Genomic DNA, 23,105 nt, shown 5'->3' on the forward strand with positions numbered 1-23,105 from the left:
GCATGGCAGAGCAAGCAAACATCCACAGAGAAACAGCTAGGAAAATCTTAACTGAATATTTTGACATGAGGAAGGTGTGTGCAAAAATGATCCCAAAGGACCTGCCTACGCGGCGCTGTACGTGAGGGAGTTTTTAGCTAGTAAACAAATAGCTGCTGGAACACCCTCCCTATTCGCTGGATCTAGCTGCAATGACTCTTTTTCTGTTCCTGAAGATAAAGGAAATATTGAACGGAAGGCATTTTGGTCACATTGATGACATCAGGAGTAATACAGCAGCAGCTCTGAAGTCAATTCCACAAAACCAGTTCCAAAATTGTTTTGAAGGGTGGCATTGGTGCATATCTTCCCAAAGGGGAGTACTTTGAAGGCAACTGCAGTGATATTCAGCAATGAGGTGTGTAGCACTTCTACTGCGATGAGTTCACAAACCTTACGGTCAGACCACGTATGCATGCTTTGTTAGAAATACAGAGTTCTTCATGTCAGTTGGCTGTGTAAAACAAGAGCATCTTTTTGTTTCATAGATAAGATCTGTAATCATTGTATGAGGTTTTGATGATATGGCTCTGAGTGTTAAGCTTATGGTCTTTTGCGATGTGATTTGTGTAGTTTTATGCAATGGTAAATGGATGGCAATGTTTTGAAGGAATGTCCTGCTTCCATATTCATGGTAGGTGACTAACAACTTGATGATGGTGGCGGCATATTCATCTTAAATAACAGTACCTATTTACTGAACTACACGACATTACATTCCAAAAACACAATCATTGCTTGCTTTGCCACAGGTAACAGTAGCAATGTGGTGTCAAAATTCCATCATGGAATTTCTTCATTGTCCTGCAATTATAATATGCTGAATCTGTGGCTAGGTTTTGTGGCATAATTTTTGGTGTCCATGGCAGAGTTGCTTGCAGAAAGTTTTCTTGAACAATATCAGTGATGACACTGTCAATTTGGTGTATATGAAAATGTCTCATCAGAATCTTTGACATGGGTTTGGAAAAGCCCATTGGGATTGTAATGCATTGTATTGGTAGGTATCTCATGTGGGCCACCAGGATTTTTTCAAAAAGGAGCAGTCAGAAAATTTCCCTACATACTTATATTTAAGCCATTGAAGACTGTGCTTACTGATGGCACTGGAGTGTTCAAGATTGAATTGAAGCTTTTTGCATGACTGCATCTTAGAATTGGGCATCACTTCCTACTTAGCTTCAAGTTCATCCAACGCCATTTTTACAAATCATTCGAAGCCAAGTAACTTCAGTAATCGATACAGCATCGTTTAATAGTCCAACGTCATACTGTACAAGCTGATAACTATTCGCCCGTTTTGCAGTAATAATGAGCTATTCATTTGTACCTTGAAAATGAATCATCAAAACAACATTAATACGTTTTCACGCTAGATTAAAATGTGTAGTGCTGGAGAAAATGCAGCAGAAACTTGAATGGAACCTGAAAGATGCTAAACTTCCTCACAAGTCATTATTTCAATAACATAAATGTACATAAACAGACTTCTTTTTGGAACACCGATTACCCCGATTACCAACATAACCAATATCACACACTGCTCCTCTAGTGTCCTCTAGTTAGTAACGCATTTCAGTCCTAATCGGTTGTACACGACGTGAGGCGGGATAGCTATAGAAGCCTGACCAAAACATTTGTCGAAATACGATATACCCTAAAGAACCTAATGAAGCATTCTCTGTTAATCTGTTCTTTCATCGGAGCACTGGCCTGCCTGGACCTGTCTTCCAGTGAACCACGGATGAAATAATCCGAGTTCAACTCATTGTCCAATTGTATTGACCATACTGACCCTATGATTACGAGTTCAGAGGCTGACTGATCAGATCGTTCAGATTGGTTCAGATTGTTGTCTCCCGGGTTGTGACACCGTGTAGTCTTGTAAGACTTGTAGTCTGTAACAGTGTCACAGCCGTCACAGCGGTCACAGTCACGGGCCACAACCGAGAGGACCGCAGGAGACCGGAATCTAAAGACCCTAAAGACATCGATTATTTTTGGTTTCGATACTTCGACGAGTTAATGTCTCACAAGCTCACAAGTAACGGGCTGCAATTCAGAACGTTCGCGTTGATTGATGAGGGTTTGTGCATGTAATTCTGTCGAATATAAACGTAGAATTACAGCTACTTTACGAGTGATACATAAGAATAAATGCTATGAGTAACTGGACAATTTATTTATAAATGTCGGTCTAAATCTTATTATTTATTGGAGAAGTACGTCTATAATTAAGCAAATGTTGGATAGCAGGATTTGTATGAGCTGTGTATATATTGTCGTTAGCTTAATTGTTAATTTATGTGAAAATTATCACTGATCATCATGGATGTTGATTCACCTGTAAGTTTGAAACGATCTAGCAGTGCACCAATGATAAACGAACTAAATACAACCATGACAACAGCATCCACATCGTCGACAAGGTAAATTTTGACTTAAGTCACTGTCACAAGTAAACATTATTATATGTATTCATTTGTGGTTTATTTAATGTCAGTAGTTCGGACGATGTAATGTGATAAAGATAATTTTGATAGTACAAAATTCATGAAGTACGGGGAAAATGCATGTAATATTTTATGTCCATATGAGATATACAAGGAGGTTATTTCAGATCCACAAATCATTCGGTCATTCAGCCGGAGTATCTTGCGATACCCGCCTCAAATCGGCTCAAACAAGAGAACTCAGCATGGTCAGCAATCCAATGGCTTATATATATGAGGAATGAGTTACACGAATTATGTGAGATTCTGGAAATACTTTTCATTATTTCACTGCAGTCTTAGTACCTTTGCAGAAGTTTACACTCATTTGTTCTTGGGAAACAGAATAAGCTTCCCTTTCTGCTGACACTTTTCAATGACTATTGTGTAGGGTGTTATGAGATATTTTTAAGGAGAGAGTCGGGTTAAGTACCAATTTCATGTGATTTCTCTGTAGTGTGCACTCGTTTTGATTCAGTTCCTTTTTATTTTTTTTTTGTCTAATAATGATACTGTCTGTATTCATTTATGACTACATGGATATTTTTTATGTGGAACTGCAACATGCTGAAATTTATCCCAGAATCTTCATACTTTTCTTACACAACCACTTTTCAAATAGACATACATGAACACACACATGGCCTTTGAGCATAGGAAATAACAACCATGACTCATCACACAGGTTAAATACAGTAGCAGTAGCAATGTAAGGTTTGGAATTTACATAGTGACTAGACTACAGGCTGGACAGCTGAGGAGTTGGAGTATGATTCCTGGCAGGAGTAGAGTTTTTCTTCTCCATAACATCCAGATGGCTCTGGGACCCACCCAGCTTCCTGTACAGTAGGTACTGGGGCTGTTTCCCTGAGGCATGAAGTAGCAGGAGCGTAAAGCTGATCACTCACCCTTTCTAGTGCCAAAGTTAAGAACGGTGACACCATACTTCCACTCCCTCATACGTGACCTGACAGTAAAGTTTGCGAACTCATCATGGTAAAAGTGCTACATACCTCATTGCTGAATATCACTGTGGTCACCTTCAAAGTATTCCCCTTGGGAAGCTATGTGCCAATGCCATCACTAGGCCACCCTTCAAAACAATTTAGGAACTGGTTTTGTGGAATGGCCTTCAGAGCTACCATCATATTACTCCTGATTTCATCATTGTCATCAAAATACCTTCCTTTCAATATTTCCTTTATCTTCAGGAACAGAGAAAGGTAACTGTGGGCTAGATCCAGTGAATAGGGAGGGTGGTCCAGCACAGTTATTTGTTTATTAGCTATAAACTCCCTCACAGACAGTGTTCTTTGGTGAGCTCCATTGAGACCATTTTTGCAAAAACCTTTCTCATGTCAAGATCATCAGTTAAGGTTTTCCTAATTGTTTCTTTGTCAATGTTTGATTGCTCGTCTATATTCCTGACAGTCAGCCAATGATTTTCACACACAGTTTGACAAACTTTTGAAATGTTTTCTTCAGTTCTGCTTCTTGCTGGCCGTCTTGATCTCTCTTCATCAGTGACACTTTCTCTTCAATCAGAAAAACATGTCACCCACTTGTAAACTGCTGTCTCCTCATAACATTATCCCCATAAACTTGCACTAATATCTGACTGAATTTGCTTCCACTCTTGCCAAGTTTAACAAGAAATTTAATGTTCATTCATTGCTCTAATTCAAGCTCCAACATTCTCACAACGGCACACCAAAACAGACTCAGACAGTAATAGATGGCACTCAGAAAGATACTGCCGTAGATCAACAACAGCACATGTGTGAAACACTTACATGCCAACGTCATCAAACCATCCTGAGGTTTCTGCCCACTTCTGCCTCGGCAAGCACACAGTGGGAAGTTCACGAACTTTATTGTCAGACCTTGTATGTCTTCCAGTGTGGTGCTTAATTACTTAAACCCAGGTAAAATTTTACCTTCTACATTACCAGCACGTAATGCATAAGCCTTCTTCATTCTAGCTGACCAATGATTTTCTGGGTAATACTGAATAGAAATTGTAATGTATGTAGATTATTGATATGTCAACCATGTCATGACTCAGATGTATGTGAACTTAACATCACCCACATGCACACACTCTAATCATGCAAGAATTGAATTAACAGCAGTGGTTAACCACCGTGAAAGCCTGAAGTCAGTAGGAGAATAGATATAATTTAAATAAATTTATGTTGTGTATGTTTAGGCATCTCACTCTTCTGGTATATTGCATATGGAGGCAGTAGATAGTGAAATAGGCTTACCACATTGAACCCGTGTGGTCATTTTTAACATGAGTATAATAGATGATGTTGACATTAAGTGAAAATACAGAAACCATGAACGGTAACATAAAAGTATTAAGGGAAATGGTATGGGTATAATGCATTAAACATGTGTATGTGTATGCTTACAATCAGAATGTAACAGACAACAAAATGAGTGAAGTGTAGACAAACCTGGCTGAATTAGAATGATTCCTCCAATCTTATACAATTCTGACCATTTTGGCATGATCACCGAAAATTCATATAAAATGGAAAGGCTAAATGTAACAAAAACCATTCTGACCTCTAAAATCCACTGAACTACAGTATTATTGAAGAACGCAGTCGTCTGGGATTTGGCACCATGTATATGTGGTGTTAACCGACGTTTCGGAGGAACGTATCGCCCCCATCTTCAGGGTAGAAGGAAAAATATAAGAAATCTGCAAGCGAAGAGACCGTGAGAACCGGTAAAAGCAGACTCTTCGCTTGCGGGTTTCTTATATTTTTCCTTCTACCCTGAAGATGGAGGCGATACGTTCCTCCGAAACGTCGGTTAACACCACATATACATGGTGCCAAATCCCAGACGACTGCGTTCTTCAATAATACTGTAGTTCAGTGGATTTTAGAGGTCAGAATGGTTTTTGTTACATTTAGCCTTTCCATTNATGGGTACTGTATCCTACACAAACCCCTTTAATATGTGCAACAGATCTTTGGCTGACCAAAAAGATATAGAATAATATATCTTTGAATGTTGGGTGGAGCTGCAGGAAATGTTGGTGAGGCTCTGCTTTGTATAAGAACATGTAAAGAATAAAATGTGCTAGAATGATCCTTGAAAGGTTGTGTCAGTGGTAACATGTCTGACTTGTATTTGGGGAGTAAAGGTGAAATAATGTCCCTGTACTTCATCACCTTGCCTTGAAGGTTTATGGGGTAATGGAAATAAGGCTTCACACATTCTTAACTTAAGCAGTAGAAGGAGGTGAATGAATAGATGTGTATTCTGTCCTTTTTATCCTTGGGGAAGGAGGTTCCAGTATCCATTGGGTAGGTTGGCTCACTCCCAGAACTGATCTGGCTCTGGTAGTAAAGAAAAAAGTTGTGTCCCTGCTGATTGTCTGGCCTGTAGCCAGTAGCTCATTTGGAACATACCAACTGAGCACCTGTCAACTTTTCACAGAAGACCAGCACCATGGACTTAGTTAGGCAATGGACTACATCTGAAGCCAGTTCAAACCAATTCATCAGAGCCAGTTTCTCCAAAAACTATTTTTAGTATAATCTTTCTGCATTGATCTTTAAAGTTACACCTTTCCAAGAGGTAGGCCAGTTATTACAAAATCTCTTCAGTAAAATCTGCTTGTAATGGAATCCCAAATTCCAGAATTCTGGCTTTTAGCCCTCATGTCACAATACCTTTACATTTTGAGCCACTATCCCAGAAGATTAAACTGGACTTCGAATGGACAATAAAATGTGAAAATTAATGTGGGCTGCGTCCGGGACAGCATAGTCATCATAGCGACTGGCTACAGGTTACGACCGGGGGATCGGAATTTAAGTCCTGGTGGGGTCAAGAATTTTTCTCTTCTCCGCATCGTCCAGACCATCTCTGGGGCCCACCCAGAATCCTGTAAAATGGGTACCAGGGGCTCTTTCCCCCGGGTGCGGGGTAGTAAAGCGGTAGGGGCACGAAGCTGGCCAAGCTGGCCACTCACCTCAAACTAGTTCCAAGGTCAAGAAAATGAGGCTCTATACATCTACTCTCCCATACGCCTTCATGGCATAGCTCTTAATTAGTTAATCATAGGGTAAACTTTACTTTTTACTTGTTTGTAACATGTGGGCTAATAATTTTTCCAATTTTGAAGATGGGTGTGATATAATGCCACCTAAAGTCAACACATTCTTCGTCAGCAGTCAGTATTAATGTTTTTTTTTTTGACAATTATTTTTTCGTACATAACGTTCAGAAGCATAATTTGGAATATTATATTAACAGAAAATAATAAAAATAAATCATATATATATGATTTATTGTATTTATTTTTATTGTTTTCTGTTCACATAATATTCTAAATTATGCTTCTGGAGGTTATATAAGAAAAATAATTGTCAAAAAAACATTAATACTATTTGTTGAGGCACTATGCTACATGATTTTTTTTCAATTTACTCAATCCTTCCAGCTGCACCGTGACCCTGGGGTCGACTCAGCCTCAAACAGAAATGAGTACCAGGAATATTCTTGGAATGTTCTTGGGTGTAAAGGGCAGCCAGCACGTAGGGCTGACACCCTTGCCGCCATCTACCTGCCGATTGTCTAGAAAATGTGGGAACCTCAACATCTCACAACCCTATGGGCCTCCATGGCCTGTTACAGGGATACCTTTACTTTTTTATATATACAGAGGGGTACAAGAAAATGTACTCAGTCTTTGATAGTCAGTATCTTTGGAACAAAATGACATGTAGTTACAATTCTTGCATGGAGAGAGAGAGAGAGAGAGAGTCATTGTATGTGTTCGAAGTGACCACCATCAGCGGCTAAACACCGTCGATGCTGCTGAACAGCTGAGCGAACTAAGGCTGTCAGTGTTTCCGGTGTGATGGCTGCAAATGATGCTTCGATGGTTTCTCATAGTGCGTTCAGTGTAACTGGCTTTTGTCGATAAACTTCAATCTTCAAGTTTCCCCATAGGTAGAAGTCGAGAGGTGTTAGGTCTGGAGACCGTAGTGGGTACTCCATAGCACCTCTTCGACCTATCCATTGTCCAGGTAGAGTGTCATCCAAGTACGCCCTGACATGTCAATGGTAGTGAGGTGGAGCACCATCTTTGCAGACTTCAGAATTCGTCATACACTTGATCGGCTTACCCCGCTTTCACGTGCACACTGATTCACAGATTTTTGCAGTGATCGTGTAAAGTGTTGCAACACCATAGCACTGGAAGCTGGATTTGTTACTATCCGTGGTCGCCCACATCTTTGCTTATGTACATCATGAACAGTACCGTCTGCTTCAGATTTATCCCAAATACGAGCAATTGTTCAACGTGTTGGTGGCTGAGTTCCAAACTAATTCTGCCATTGTTGTTGTACCTCTTTAATGTTTTCATACTACCAGTACCACTTCAATACAGCCTTGGGTTGCTCAAAGAACAACCTTTCAGCCATTGCTGCTGTCTTCTGCTCACAGCGCGCACGTAGCGCGACACTCACGTGACTCATGTGACCTTCGCCATCTGTTGAGAAAACATTACACTACACTGCTGCGCAAGAATTGTAACTACATGTCATTTTGTTCCAAAGATATTGACTATCAAAGAGTGAGTACAGTTTTTTGGACCCCCATATATATGGTTCTTTTTGCTCCCATAGGCATGTTGAAACATCTTTTGTTACAGTGGTATAGGAACTAAAGACTCTCCCACATTATTTGTAGCATATGTCCCTGATGGCAGATGATTAGTGTCTTAAAAAAAAAATTTTTTTCTGTGACTTAGTTTTCTCTAAAGATATTTTTTCTTTAAACAATTTTGAGTGAACTATAGGAGCTGCATGGTTCTGCCATTGTGTAGTGTTTCATACCTTGATTACCTTAAATTATGAAGATTACAGTCTTCTGAGGTGGCATGCTGTATACTCTGGTAGATGTTTACTGCCTCCATCTGCCCTAAAGAGCAGAAGTAACACATGTAACATTCAGGAGGGTTGTCTGGTTTGAATCATCAATTACTGGGGAGAATCAAATTCAAATACTAGGAACTTAACTTTCTTCTGTTACTTTGAAGAATAAGGGACAGGTTGATGTAGCAATGAAGCACTAGAATTGTATTCAGAAATGTGTGGTGTGAATCTTAACAAGTTTACTGGCTTTCCTTCCCGAGGTTTATCATGTTTTTTCTCAGGCTGTCCAGGTAAATGACTGCTTTCTAATACCTGCTTACTATTCATGAGCCTTATCCAATCTCATTTGACACTATATCTTCAGTTGAAATAGCATTATTAAATAACCAAAGAATAAAGTTAAAGTACACCATTCTAAATTTCCAGACACTGGAAATTCAAATTGGTAAACTTACAGCTATGAGTTTTGTCAAGAAGAAACTATACTTGAAGACAACAGTTGATTGCACTATGATATTTTTACATTTTAAGTAAGTGTATGAAAATTATTTTGAAACTTGCATGTACTGAATAATATGCAAGTTCAGACCTTCTTGCATGTGCAGCCAACTTTCAATAATGATATTGCAGAAATTATATAATTTTAATTTTCATTTTAGGGACACTTTGTCATTCAGCATATTTCCAGGAGGCCAGCCTAGGGCCCGCAGGTTCAGCGCAAGCTTCAGTCCAATTCACAACACAGGAGTAAGCATTTCTTTTAAAATATACACACTAGACCCACATTTTACATATATCAACAGAAAAACATTCCAGATGTCAGTCACTTGTATATATCTGTTGAGATGTGCAGACTGAATCAACATAGGTACATGTAGCTTTGGTTCGCTTGTTCTCCCTCAGTCTCAGTGTAGCCATTTTGATAGCAATATCTCTGCTTAATTAATGAAGCACCATGTCATGAAGACGTTAGGAGTGAAGGTGTATAGCTCCACCATTCTTGACCTTGGCATGAGATGGATGCGAGTAGTGAGCTTTACCCCCAGGCAGTGAGCCCCTGGTACCCTTGGGATAGGAGGCCGGGTGGACCTCAGAGCTGGTCTGGACACTGAAGAACAAAAAGAAAAAAAAAAGGATCTGTTGCTCCTGCCAGGAAACAAACCTCTGCCATCCAGTACAGTAACCCCTTACTCTTCATTAAATTGTCAAGATAAGTTGTGGAAGGCCTAACCATGCTTCAGCAAGTGCAGAAAATAAGAGAAAACTTATGACTTTGGAACATACACCTGAATCTGTGAAGAGATATAAAAGAGGAGGTGATAAAACAAAGGAAACCAGTCATGTTATAGGGCTCAGCAAGTCAGCTCCCCCGTATGGTTAGAGACAATGTGGAGAAAATTAAAAGAGTTCTGCAAGAATGCTACACATTTATTTACTGACCATGTTTCATTAACAGGGTTGGTTATCATGAAGAGAATGGAACCCCTGTTGACATCATTGATTGAGCATAAGAACCAAGACCATGTGCCACTTTTGACCCAGGTGATCGAAGGAAAGGCACCCACCATTTATTAAATGATAAAACATGGTAGTCCTGATAAAAGTGTAAAGCATTCCATGGATTTTATACTGTCAAATTGACTGGTAAATCAGCATCTGGAGATGAAGTACTGCAGATGAATTTTATTCCGTCCTGCAGGCTTCCATCGAAGAGGAAAGCCTCAGTTAAAGGCAAGTTTTCAAGTTGGATGGAACCAGACTTTACTGGAAATGGGATGTGAAGTCAGATAATTCCCTTAGTCAATGAGAAAACCACACCAGGGTTCAAGGCTACAATAAACATTAGTGCATACTTTTACTTAGAACAAAACCAGATGCCGACTTTAAGCTGAAACCATTGATGGTCTACAACACCAAGCACTTAACGATTATTCTAAGTGATACCCATCTGTTCATTTGGTAGTTATTCAGAAAGGATGATTTACAGGATCCATTGTCTGAAGGATATTTTTCCTGCATGCTGCATTTGGAATGGGTTTGTTTATTGTGGGAGATAAAATCTGGGGATCAAGATTCTAATGCTTCTTGGTAATTCCCTAGGATGTCCCTCCCAAAGTCTTGATGACTCCAGTGAGAACATTAAACTCCTATACTTGCCATCATATGTAATGTCACTCACCCAGCCCATGGGTCAGAACTTTCAAACCTTCAGCACAGACATTTAAGTATCACAATTCTGAGTGGCCTATGGTAATATTTTTAAATGCTGATTTAATTTTTTCTCTAAAATAATTTATTTTCACAACTTTTGAATTACACAAGGTATAATAATAATTTTTCTCTGAAATCCTTTGAAAAGATAGATTTATAAGCTTACCTTATAACATGATCATTATATTATGTATTGTTTCATTGGGTAGTTTCTTGAATAGTGTAATGTGTTTCATTACTGAATACGCCGTAGAGATCGTTAATTGGTTTATTTAACAACCTACTAGTAACGGCTACAATTAATTATACCACAGTTGCGAGGTTTCACACTTTATAACCCTAATCGCAATAATCTGTTCACACTGTTGCGGGGTTTCACGATTTATAACCCTATTCACAAATCAGTTCACTCTATCTTCAGTAGGCTACACGTATTCACAGTACGGGAGCTATACAAGTTTCTCCGTCTCACACACTCCCAATTACACAATTACACACATGTCCGGTTCTTCTTTCCGCGACGGCTGCTATATTCCAACTCAACTCGCAGGCTGCTACCTTGAGAACTGTTGATAACACACTCGCTCGACTACTATTGAACTCGGCGATGTCCTCATTTCAACTGACTCGTAGCTGCTATGCAGTTCCCTTATACAGCCGCAGTGGTGCTTGTTGAGTGCCATGTCACAGTAGGAAGCGATGCCGCGTCACCGTGTTTGCGTATAGCCTAGCAACGCTGTTACCTCACGCCATCTTACGTCACCGCGTGTTGCGCGTTACGTTACCGTGCGGAGGGGGGGAGGGGAGCGCTGACTCATCTGCCACGTCACTGTGGCCTGAGTTGCCACGTTGCTGCTGGGTAGGGAGGGGTTCTCTGTTGCGCAACATGTCACACTAATTTTGAATACCATTTAGTACCTTCTTTTCATTCCAGAAAGTGTGGCTTGATACTTCATACCTAGCCTTAACATGTTGACATTATAATCACATATAACTACAGTATTTGTTTCTTGACAGTTCACTTTATTTATAGCCACACACAGTTCATCTTTGTGGTGTGTAGATATGATAGACACTTGTTTCATTTTGCCATGCAAGAGCTACCACATCTGACTGCTGACCACAGTACTCTCCATTCTTCAATTGCTCTTCTTCACCACAGGAGGAACATTTTTTCCTGTTACACATAACTTCAAACAGTATTTTTCTTTTCTTTCGAACTCCATGGACCAAGCCCACTCTGAATTATGAAAAGCAGTCAGTCATACAGTGTATCTATTACCAGGAAGATTTTATTACAGTTTTGTGACAGTTACTGTAGTTTTGTTTGTTTCTGCACTCACAGACTGATTCTGTAGTTCTTGGCTTGTCCAGTGTAAACAAGAAAGATCAAACATAGCTGGAGCAGGACACACAGAGTTCATGTGTCCTCTGCAGCTTTGCAGCCTTGAGGTGTATGTATTGTCTGAAAGACCCATGATGACCTTTCCATAGAGTCAAGGACTTGTCATAATGTTCTGGTTCAGAAGATACAGATTTTTGGACTTGCTATTTTGTTGCCGAATGACGTGAAACGTTTTGAAAAGTTTGGGAAGTCCTTGAAATTCATATTGCTTACTGTTATTAGGCAGGTGCATGAATTTTATCCTCATGTACAGTATTTCCAGACATAAGGTCTCAGAAAAATTGAGTTGTAGGCAGTTTAGTAGTACTGTCACATGTTAATGACTGGACATGCAGTTTGGATTGAAAATTGGATTTATTGAACGTTGTAACTTGTAATTACAACTAACTATAATGCCTTCACTAATCTACACACTCTACGAATCAGTGTAGTACGCATAAAATTTTCTTTGTCTTCACTAGACATTGCAAGCCAGTGGCTGCTAACAAGGTAGATTCCTCTTCATCCAGGTTTACGTTCTTACTTGTTTGTGGTTGTCTTGCAACTGACTGCTGACTGACTCACCTGTGGTCCTCATTATATAGCCTTGGCATGGACCACATAGAAAACACCATGTCCCACAGCCCTTCTATTGTTGTGTGTGTATCCATAGCCACTGGAGCATGATTATCAGGCCATTGCCTAGTAATGACTGCCTCTTGTGGCTGACAAATTGATCAGTAATGCAAGTGTCAAGATGGCCAAAAATGTGAGTTTTTGGTGGGCTGACAAGAAAAATTCAGCCAAGCTGTCAGGAACTCTAGGATGTTTTTTTTAACGTGGTAAGGAAGGGCATGAAGAGGAAGAGCCCAAAATCTCATGAAAGGCATGGTTGACCCAATCAAAACTAGATGGCTACCCAGCTATCTTTGTTGAAAATGAGCCCAGTCATGAAAGAGCATGATGAGAGAAACCAGTGCTTACTGCCAGGAACTTAACATGTAGAAGCAAGGCTGTTTGGGGAATTTTTCATTGGACAAGTTCTTCCAGAAGCAGCACAGTACCTTCTCTACCCCATTGATTCCCAAGTCTTTCACCCCAATTCAAGAGAGATTACCACCTTTTCATACCCCAAACCTGGATGAAGAGGGGACTTTGTGTTGATGAATTGATTGAAGATTGTGTATGCCTGTTTTGTACTTTGTATACATTTAGTAGAATGTAATTGAATACATCACTGCTTACAATATGTTTTATAACATAATAACTGAAGAATGAACTATACCTGTTAAAAGAAGTTGTTTTTTTTACCTTTGATGTCATAAATGTGAGGTCAGAGGAGTGGAACCCCTCTCTTTTCTGTTATTTGTTATGGGAGAATTCTTTTTGAATCCCATGAATTATATGGCATATGCATGGTTTCTCAGGAATGCAATATTGATGTAAAATGATGGTCTGTTCTACAGTTCACTGAAGTATGTTTTGAAAATGACAGTGAATGATGTGTAGAAGTGCAGTTGAAGTTCAGTTGCTCCATTTTCTCTTGTACTGCTCTGTCCTCATACTTCCAATGCACGCACATCCTCCCTAGTATGCCCCATATTATCTTTCGGTACAGTTGATGAGCACTTCTATTCAGAATAAAGGCCAAATTTGATGGTAAGTTAGTGGATTAGGCTGAATAAAAGGTCATTTAAGTTATTAAAAATGTGGAAGGTAAGAGGAATGGTTGTGTTCCTGTCGAGTGATGCTTCTATGCAACATCACTCAGTGGTGTAGCGGTAATGTTCTGTATATCTGGGAGGTACACACTTCAGATCATTTCTGGGTTATTGGTTAGCCTGAATTTGAGTTTTGTTACTTCTTATATTCTTTAAGAGAGTACCTTTAAGTAGGTCGTGACTAGCTCCTTCTGGATTATTGCATACTTAATATTCATGATCATCACTCCATCTTATCTTGTGCTCTGACAAAATTATCTGAAGTTGAAACATAATGTACAGAAGTATTAAGCTTATTTTGAACTTTATCCAACGTCTGGTATATATAAGACAAAAATTCTCAACATTTCGGAGACTGCATCTGTCTCCGTCCTCAGGTGGATGGGGCAGGATAGACCTACTCAGTTGGGCCCTTTAGAGAGAGCTAGTCTCAATCACTCATTAACGGGCCCAACTGAGTAGGTCTATCCTGCCCAATCCACCTGAGGATGGAGACAGATCCAGTCTCTGAAACATTATGGTTTTTTGTCTTATATATACCAGATGATGGATATAGTCCAAAATAAGCCTAATAGTTCTGTACAGCATACACCATCATCAGAATCCTTTCAAGTCTATTTGAAACATAATCATGAAATAATTTGGAATCGATTAATTTATTTTTTTATCCAAAATATAATATAGAAATGGTATGTGAACGTTATAATAACCATGTGCTTGGTATCTCACAAGGTGTTCTGTATTTGGTGTACAGGGTTCTTCAGGACCACCGCGTCTCACACCCCGCGTAAGCCAGCTGAGGCAAGAAGAACGAGTAGATATGGGGAGGGAAGCTGCCCATGAACGAGAGTTACACTCAGCAATGCAAATGTCCCAATCGTGTGAAGACCTCACAATTATGTCTGGCTTGACCAGCTGCAAGGTGCAGTTAAATGTTAATTTCAGTAGATATCAAACCTTGCTCAAAACTGATAACAGTATATCTCATATATTCCCAGTTACACCATCATATGATACTATATTTGTGTGATCATTTTCGTTAGCCATTTTTGTTTAAGCATAAGTCGTGGAATGTAAAGGAAGTGTAATTTCTAATTGCTATGAAATTTTGGACTACTGAGCGGGAAGACATTTGCAACCAGTTTCATTGTTAATGACTTTGCTCTTATGCATAAAGTACCATAGTATGAAAGAGTATAGGGATCATAGCTGTATAGCCGCACCCTTTCTAAACCACCACACTGCAAGTAACAGTTCCACTGTTGTGACTCAGTCCTCTTGAATTTGTTCTTGGCATTTCCTCACACCAGATGAAATGTTTATTCCCCTTAAATTAAGTAGTGATATTTCCTCCACACAAAATGTAATAGTTATACCACCATGGCTCAGCCATTTGTTAAAATGGAAGGGTGTGCAAGATGGTAACGTTCTCATGAGAACCTCTGAGATATGTGCTATACCATTTATATCCTGATATGTTATTTTTACATTTTAAGGGGGGAATAAGTAACAGGACAGAATTGTATTCGTATGTTGTCCCTTGGTACCAATGCATGTTTGGAATTCTGTTGGTAAAACGTCCTGCCTTATCACTTGTGTGATCTGTTTAGGTATGCGGTAGCATGGTTGAGGCACTGTGCCACAAACAGAAGGTCACGGGTTCGAATCCTGATGAGGTCATTGGATTTTTTTTTTTTCCAATTTACCTAATTCTTCAAGCCACACTATGACCCTGGGGTCGACTCAGCCTCTAACAGAAATGAGTATCAGGAATATTTTTGGAATCTTCTTGAGGGTAAAGGGCGGCCGGCGCGTAGGGCTGACAACCTTACCACCATCTGTGAACCAATTGTCTAGAAAATGTGGGAGACTCGACGTCTCAACCCTGTGGGCTTTCACGGCCTGTTACAGGGATAGCTGTATCTTCTATTAGAGCGTGGAGGAGGGCCTCTTCATCGCGCTGCAGTTAAATATAGTGTGGCAGTTACGAGATGTGGAAATGGTGCTTTGAGTTGTATGCATGCTCATGTGTGGAACATAGTCATCTATCTTTGAAAATTGGCAATAAATTTTTGTTTGCAGTCAGAGCAGTTGGAGACTAGAAGGCCAGACTCAACACGAATGGTTCATCAGCTGCCGCCATTACATCTCAGCCTTCCCATTTGCCCCCCAGTATGCTCTTCCCCCTCACCAACACGGCCTGGCCTAGGTCGACAGTGTTTTTCACCAAGTATCCATAATGCGACCTGGAAAAGCCTTTCACCTAGCCCAACAAGAAAAGCTTTCACAACAAAGTACGTGCTTTGATAGTCATTATACAGGGAGTCTCACAAAATATCTGGATACACCAGAAGGTTATTTATTAGATTATTTTGAGTGAAATGTGTTGTACATATTCCTCAACTGTTATGGAGCTATTATTGAAAATTGAAATCTTCCACAAAATTATTGATTTAGTGCTAGTTGCTCGTCCATTGTTGAGGGTTGTTTAACAGCATACTTCATACAGACTGAGCTGCTAATACTTTTAGAAAAATTTCTGTCAAAGTCCATATTAAACATGTGGCTACAACATCATGGTACTTCACCCATTTTGGTCAGGAAATAATGGAAGACTTGAATTGCTGCTTGAGTATTATTTGATTGATCATGGATGACCACAGGACTGGCTTCCCTGTTCACTACACCTCACCCCCCATATCTTTATCTTTTGGGGGTAAATGAAGGAGTTGGTTAAAGACTGAGTATTGATATGGTGGGTGGCAACTTGTATTCACCCAATGCACACCATGCTAGATCCAGATATCTTTTGGCTCCAACCACATAGAACCTGTGACCAGCCAGAAGTGGGCACTGACAAAATATGTGGTAGAAGGATTTGTCCTCCGCTTCCTCCTATCCACATTTCCTGCATATAGCATTATCCAAGAGGCCATAGCATGTAGGAACCATCTCACTGTACAGTGGCCATTTAACAGTCCTGTTACCAGTCTTCACTATTGCCTGTACAATGCCAGTAGATCCATATATTGTTTTTGGAAGGCCCATCAATGAAGAGCTTCTACTATCTCATACCCAATGTTGCAGCCCCAATATTTGGAGTCCTTATTTGTCAGCTACTCATTAATTTGAGGCAGCCAGTATGTAGAGAGACATATGGAATGCTGGTTTTGCACAAATAAATGAATTACTTGAACCCTCCCTAGCCAGGCATCTGCATCTCTGTTGCCCTGAATCCCACTGTAGCCAAGAACCCAGAGGAGTATTACCTCGTTCAGATTGGACAAGGCACAAATTGCCTGTTTGACATTATCCTTGATGTCTAGGGCTTGCAAATCTGTCTGACCTTCTGAACAAATAATAAATTTGTTCTCCTGCATACAGTCTTTTGCACAGGCTGTAATTGCAAAAAAATGACTGTTTGGAACAGTCACATGTGCAGCATGTGAGTATAGCCTCATTCTCAGTCTTACCCTCCCTACATACACCTGTCTCAGATCCACCAGCCTTTCTGGACTCTTCTGCATACCAGATCAGCCCTCTGGATGGAAGAGTGTGGGCCAAGTAGATAGCCAGTGTTCATGTTGTGGTATCTCCACCTGAAAAGTGGTCCCAAGAGAAATAATAGAAATTTTATTCTGACCCATTTGAAAGACAGGATCTGATTGCATTAGGTGATTGCAGATGTGGGCATGTTCCTATGTTTAGTCCTCTGCCAGATGATTAGGCCTGCAGGCTGAGGCTGTGGCCTCTTCCTCTGCCATCAAATGCAGGGATGAAGACCAAGGAGAACCTCTAGAACATCTGTAGGGACTGTATGCACAGACCTGTTGATACTCACACGCCAGTTCACAGGCGACCATTGTCAGGCCTGACTCTACCAGACCAAATTTTTGGCCACCGCAGACATAAGCAGAGGCCTTTCTACATCTGTGTAAAGCCAGTATCAAAACAAATTGCAGACAAGAGATAAAGTCCTACAGTAAGTCATGGATGCTGCAGTTAGCATACAGATTACTTCTGAAGACATATGAAAAGCATCAAGTTCTGTTGTAAACTTGACAAGATTGTAAGTTTTGAGGTTTTCACGGCGATGACAATGAAGAAAGTTGTCTTCTGGGTTTAGGCACCGTGTATTCTTTGTTTTGGCCGACGTAGCTACTGCTCTCTGCAGCTATTCAACTGCTCTGAAGATGGAGGCGTTACGTTCCTCCGAAATGTCGGCCAAAACGAAGAATACACGGTGCCTAAACCCAGAAGACAACTTTCTTCATTGACAAGATTCTGTTTAGAAAATGCAGGAGGTCGTTTCAGTTAGCAGCTGACATAAGTAACTCTTAGAGAAAATTGCTATTTCCCTGATAAGATGACCAAATCAAATTGTTCTACTCAGCAGTTTTCTTTACATTTTCTCAGTTTTTCTTAACGGTATCCCCATAACAGTTAAGGACTCTGACCTATGTTGATATAACATTTTTCACTCGGAATAACCCAGTTGATAACCTGAAGTCTGGCCAGCATTCTGTGGGGCATCAGCATGTATACACACACAAAACTACTAGTGATTTCTGTCAAAGTGCAAATCATTGCATTCTAAAGTTTCATACATTTATGCAGTTACCTTTTAGTTGTGTCAGTTGGAAGCCTTACTCAACATTGTGCGGTATGAACTTTCATCAAGATTAGACTTCAGCCAGCAGAGGACAGTGTTTACTGAAGTTCCCAGGAACATTGACAGTTTTATGAGTAAGATTAGCCTTGAATGGTTTTAGTCATGTGATTAGAAGCTTTCACAGCAACATTGAAGTTGTCTCATGCAGACAGTTGTGGTGTGGAGTTTGTATCCAGTGTTTCAGAGACTGACTCTGTCACCATTATTGGGGTTTGATGCAATGAGTATCATATTCAGATGTTATATTTATACACAGAGTAAGCTGTTCCCTGGCTGCACCATAGCTCAAGCGGTTAGTCACTGGCTTCCCACCACGGCGGTCCGGGTCTGGTCAAGTGGGATGTGTGGTGGACAAAGTGGCACTGAGGCAGGTTTTCTCCGAGTACTTCGGTTTCCCCTGCCAATCTTCATTCTACCAATTGCTCCGCAGTCACCCTCACCTATCATCTGTGGCTGGTACAATAGGCCAGAAGTGGCTGCAATACAAGGGAGTTAGTCCCACCCGACTAGCAATAGAAAAAGCTCTTGGCTGTCCCAGTATATACCACAGAGGGAACGGTGGGCAGAGACATAGTGATGGCCTGTCCCAGCACTGGTTTACATGGAGAACAGTGGGCACAGTCAGTGATCACAGTCCATGTTGTTTATTGTTGGTCCGTCTTGTTTTCTGTCACGTTCACAGTGCGGTACCATAAACAGCTTAGCGGGAACCATGTTGATGTTAAACAGGGTACAGGCAAAGCTCAGTGGTACTGTGCAGTCCATGTCTCATATTCTTGCCATACTGTGGTGTCCTTGAAGTTTATTTGATGCTCTGCAGCCACACATGGTCATTACCCATTGTCTCAGTGGTGCAACTCATCTGTCCAGTGTACACCTTGCTGCATTTGCACAGGCTGTAGTACAGACCTGAGACCTGAGTCTAAGGCCATCTTTCAGCATTCTCTGAAGGATGGTAGGATTAATGACAAGCGACACAGACTGTTAACACTGACTGACTCAGGATGGAGTAGGTTGTGGAGATGTGAGCTGGCTGGCTGAAGATAGGTTAGTCTGTAATGGTAAGAACTGGCTNTATGGTGTCCTTGAAGTTTATTTGATGCTCTGCCAGCCACACGTGGTCATTACCCATTGTCTCAATAGTGCAACTCATCTGTCCAGTGTACACCTTGCTGCATTCGCACAGGCTGTAGTACAGACCTGAGACCTGAGTCTAAGGCCATCTTTCAGCATTCTCTGAAGGATGGTAGGATTAATGACAAGCGACACAGACTGTTAACACTGACTGACTCAGGATGGAGTAGGTTGTGGAGATGTGAGCTGGCTGGCTGAAGATAGGTTAGTCTGTAATGGTAAGAAGTGACTAGAGTGGGTTGTGAAGATGTGAACTGCCTGAGGATAGAGTAGGCTTTGAGAATGTGGACTGGCTCCAGATAGACTAGACTGTGAGGGTGTGAATTGACTCAGGATGGAGTATGTTTTGAGGGTAAACTTCCAAATATAATTAGTTTAATGTGACATGTTTACAAAAAGGTAGAGATCTTAGATCAAGCTGTGAGTAACATAATAAATGTATGTTGTATGTATGTGCCTGCAGACGTAGCCAGAGTCCCATTGCTATGCGCCCTAGCTCTCTCGGTCCAGTGAAGCGAAAGTTTGATTTAGAAGAAGAAAAGGCAGATCAATATTTATCTCCTCCAGCAAAACGACCAAATAGTTACACTGTGGACAGGGGTGGGCTTCTCATGGCCCATTCAAACAGGTGAGTATAGAAAGTCTTTTATTGGTCTTCTTAAGGTTAGACCTGTACAGTAGCGTTTGTCGTTAACATTAGATATTTTGATACTTAAGATTGCATTATTGTATTCCTCAATCACTGGACAGAAAAGTAAAGAAGAATTTTATCAAATTGCACATCAAGGAAATGAAACTTAACAGATACCATAAAAAGATATTTCTTCTCAGTGACATAAATTGTTCTTATCTAGAATGATATAGAAAACAAGGCATGATCAGGTATAGTCCTATTCCTGAATCAGTATGCAGTGCAGTTATGAAATCATAAATATGGGCAATATAATTATTTCTGAAATTGTTAGTTCAGAAGTTTAAAAAGTAATAGTCAGAATCTGGTAATACGCTTGTGTGATGGAGTGTAAATAAACTGTATAGAGGTAAGTAATGGTGTATTTGCTTAGGAAACAATTTAATCTATATCATATGGGAAGAGATGATTTAAAGGCCGTGGCTGGTGGTCACATTATTAACACAGGAGGGTTTTAATTGGTAATTGTATTGATATTTGAGGAATTTAGTGTTATAGTGTTAGAAAAATTTCTGTTTCCAGTAACATGTATATGTTCCTGAAACATAAAAATATGGGGTATATAAATCCAGATGAACAGCACATACATCTCTGGAAATGTTTTCTTCACTTGTTGTAATGGACCTCAGATTTGGAAGTTCACCTTTGAGTGTTAAATATGAAAAGAGGTTTACACATAGGCTGGCCGCACAGTTTGAGCCATGCATGTCGTTTCTTATTGCTTGAGAACGTGACACCACAAGTATGATCCTGCAGCAGAAGGGTGATTTATTAACCTTTGATGCAGAGCATGTGACTGGCTTGTGGTACTAGTGTTCCTCTTGGGATGAACTGAGGATGAGGCTCCTGTGCACTCATTTCCAATAGTTTTTAACTGAAGCCATTTGTTTGTGGCAGTCTATTTTTCTACAGCAGCATAATAGTTACACAGTTACTGGGTTTTCTGACTGTCCATTGTCCAGTATTCTAAAAACTAGAAAACAGCGTTTTTAAAACTGGGTCTGTTACCGTCCTTAGGTGAGGGGTAAAAACACTTGGATTCCTTAGAAAGAGCTAACCTTAATCACTGGATGATCAATGCCTGAGTCTGAGTCTTTTGTTATGACCAGTGGTCAGTTGGCCAGTCTGTCTTGAATAAGGCACCCATCTGGGGCTTATGACCAGATTTTTATTGGACAGTTGCGGGTTTGTTGGTGTGAGGCACTGTCTCTGATGAGAGGATGGGTCTGTCGTTTACAATTGCTGCTGGCCCTCACCAGCGCAGTCATTCTCTGGTCCAAGTCCCATGGGACTCATGACCATATTTTACCGTCTCAGATTCAAGACTCCCCTTTTAATTACTTCCTATGACTCACAGTGCTACGGTGGAGGTATTCAACCCCGCCTCCACACAGGAGTAACTCGAGTCAGAGCCAGAGTTACATTGCAACTGATGGTCAGTCGGTCTGTTTTGGTGTTTAACCCCATCAGGGACTCATGTCCAGATATTCATTCTAGTTTGAAAGTTACTGTCCTGTCCATGAGGGGTGTCCTCTCTGACGAGAGGTAGGGTCTGTCATTTATCAGTCATTGTTGGTAGTGTTAAGCCCAATGTTATTATGTAAAGTTATTTACAACTTTACTGTTATTAACTAATCCTATGTACAATATATGCAAGGTCTCTATCAGTCAGGGCTCAGTACAGCAGATTATGCCCTATTTCTAGTAGCTTCCGCTACAATAGCAGTCTAGTCACTTGGAACGGTTGTATGCTTGACCGCGTGCTGGCGTGCACCTTGGAAAACTGTCAGTGGTGCAGAGAACCTTGTTTTACAGGTGGATTAACCCATGTCAGATTCACTACAGCTATTAAATACCTGAGACCAGGCTATTTTGAAGGGAGATAACTGTAAAATATGCAATAAAAATTGTGATAAAGCACACACATTCATGGAGCTAGAATAGAAAGGGAAGTAGAAAGTTATATTATGAACCTAGCCAGCAAACCAAGTCTATGAATACCACTCCATAGAATTAAATGGAGAATTTGTGAAAACACATAGTGCCTACTGCTAGTGCTATCTATGGAGTAAAACTGAAAAACTGTAGACTGAAACCTAATAGAAACCTATGAAGAATCTCAAATAGAGTCATAGAATGTTCAAAATTAGCCAAACATGTCTATGAAGAGGGTTATAGGGTAGACTGGGATGAAGCTAGGATTTTGGAAATTGAAAGTCACAGCAGGTATAGGAAATACAGGGAATCAGTCCATATGGCATGCTCAGTCAGTCCAATCAGGCAGCCCAGTTTGGACATTTTTCCCATCTGGATTCCTGTTATCAGGAATGAGGTTACCAACTAACAGAGGAGATCTGTGTGACATGACAGATTCTTCCAAAGTCTATCATAATTCTAGTCAATCTTGTCTGGTTGATTCTGTTGGTGGAAAAATATATAAATCCTAATGTATGAAAAAAAATATCTTCTTTCAGCACGTTACTGTAAAATAATACGAGGGTAATTCCAAAAGTAAGGTCTCCTATGTTTGAAAATATAAAATAAACATTTATTTTCAATTTTGGATACATCAGTTGAATCTTGAACATGTACTCATTTCTCTACATAATCGCCATTTCGGTCGATGCATTTTTGTAGGCGCAGTGGCAGTTTTTGTATGCCCATGTCATACCAGTTCACCTCCATGCTGTTCAGGAAACTTCGAACCTCAGCTTTCACCTCATCGTCGTTGTTGAAGCGCTTTCCAGACAAATGTTCTTTCAACTTTGGAAAGAGATGGTAGTCACTGGGCGCCAAGTCCGGACTATAGGGTGGATGGGTGATGATGTTCCATCCAAACTGTTGCAGTTGAG

At 40.4% G+C, this 23,105-nt stretch overlaps 1 protein-coding gene across 1 annotated transcript in view; it reads left to right on the forward strand.

The window, feature by feature from the left end:
• The first annotated feature begins 2,047 nt into the window (after positions 1–2,047).
• LOC111871799 (protein FAM122A) overlaps positions 2,048–23,105 on the forward strand; it is a 23,504-nt gene continuing 2,446 nt past the window's right edge. Inside the window, exons 1-5 of the mRNA XM_023865153.2 lie at positions 2,048–2,468; positions 9,100–9,187; positions 14,511–14,678; positions 15,839–16,050; positions 20,026–20,190. Coding sequence (XP_023720921.1) covers positions 2,368–2,468; positions 9,100–9,187; positions 14,511–14,678; positions 15,839–16,050; positions 20,026–20,190 — 734 coding nt within the window. The 5' untranslated portion in view covers positions 2,048–2,367. The remainder of the gene's footprint in view (positions 2,469–9,099; positions 9,188–14,510; positions 14,679–15,838; positions 16,051–20,025; positions 20,191–23,105) is intronic.

The sequence above is a fragment of the Cryptotermes secundus genome, unplaced genomic scaffold (genome assembly GCF_002891405.2).
Source record: "Cryptotermes secundus unplaced genomic scaffold, Csec_1.0 scaffold428, whole genome shotgun sequence".
Taxonomy (NCBI): Eukaryota; Metazoa; Arthropoda; class Insecta; order Blattodea; family Kalotermitidae; genus Cryptotermes; species Cryptotermes secundus.